General features: G+C 30.0%; 1 protein-coding gene across 1 annotated transcript; it reads left to right on the top strand.

Moving 5' to 3' along the window:
- Window positions 1–690: 690 nt before the first annotated feature.
- LOC108743956 (protein SOX-19-like) lies at window positions 691–1,239 on the top strand. Its single transcript, XM_018479558.1, has 2 exons — window positions 691–989; window positions 1,142–1,239. The coding sequence occupies exons 1-2, from the start codon at window positions 815–817 to the stop codon at window positions 1,186–1,188; spliced, it is 222 nt and encodes a 73-aa protein (XP_018335060.1). The 5' UTR covers window positions 691–814; the 3' UTR covers window positions 1,189–1,239.
- The last annotated feature ends 97 nt before the right edge of the window (window positions 1,240–1,336 follow it).

Here is a 1,336-nt window from a genome sequence, read left to right on the forward strand (position 1 = left end):
CAAGCGAGAGCGCGGAACGAGCGACAAAGAGGCACTGCTTCCGATATTTTACACATTGTAATAAGAGAAAGAAAAGGAATCCACAGTTTCTTTAACTTTGGGTTCATCTAATAAGTGAAGTTTTTCGAATTGTTTTCTAAGAATTTTGGATTATAGGCATTTACTAGCAGACCACAATATCTTGTAGTTTTCAGTTTTACACATAAGGTAAATCAATTCGATATTGTTTTGCGGGCTGTTTTGTCGTAATTCATAGAATTTCGTAGTGTTTTGGCAGGTGCTAATATCAATTTAGAACTTCAAAATTCCATGGATCATGACATTCGACCCGAAAAACAATATCGATCCAATATTTTAGATTATCCTTTTCCAAGGAGTTTAGTATTGTAAGTATTCTTAACACCAACAGTTTTAGTTTATATTATTGTTTTGTTATTAGTAGTTTGTACATTCTAATTATTTTGCTTATTTTTATTAACTTAAACTTTTTAACAAAACTTTGCTGTTGGTTACGATTTGTTATGGAGGTTTTTACATTGTTTTTCGTACGTATAAATGTATTTGATATCAAATATTTCACGTTTTAGAATTATAATTGTTATTATTCTCTGTTCAAAAGTAACTGTCTTGTGTTTATAACAAAAAAAAAAACATTTTTGACAATGTGAGCTACTGAAGCCATTTTTTAAATTACTGTTTCCTTTTTATTAAGTTCTATAAACGCATCAAGTACTTAATAAGAGTGTTAAAATTTGTTACAGATAATTTACATTCTAAACGTTTGTTAAAAATACCAAGGCCTGCAAATGCTTTTATGCTTTATGCAAACGAAAATCGTAAAAAAATGGCCGAACAGTTTCCCCAGGAATCAAATAAAGACATAAGTAAACGATTGGGGAAGAGCTGGAAATGTCTGGATGAATCAGAAAAAGTGAAATATTTCGCCAAAGCAAAAGATATTGGAGTAGAGCACAAGAAGAGATACCCAAGTAAGTTATTTTAAATAATTTATTCGAAATATGATTGTCGTGCATTGTCGCCCTTATTTTTGGTTACCGAGTATGCGTGCTACAATTTCATAGAGCAGAAGAATTATTAAAAAAGGGTGCGTTCAATAAACTGAACGAAAATTGATTTTTAGCTCCTCAGTTGCATATTCTGAAGTACAATCAATGCATAATAAGCTAGGCAGGATGAACTATTCTGGTTTTATAAATGCGATGTTAATTTTAAATATTCTGTTATGGGCTCTTTTATATTACTTTAATGGATGAACAGTTTTTGTCAAATCCAAATCGTAATAAAATATTATTAATAATTATTATCTAATTGCTAT

This window comes from Agrilus planipennis, unplaced genomic scaffold (assembly GCF_000699045.2).
Source record: "Agrilus planipennis isolate EAB-ADULT unplaced genomic scaffold, Apla_2.0 scaffold3114, whole genome shotgun sequence".
NCBI lineage: Eukaryota > Metazoa > Arthropoda > Insecta > Coleoptera > Buprestidae > Agrilus > Agrilus planipennis.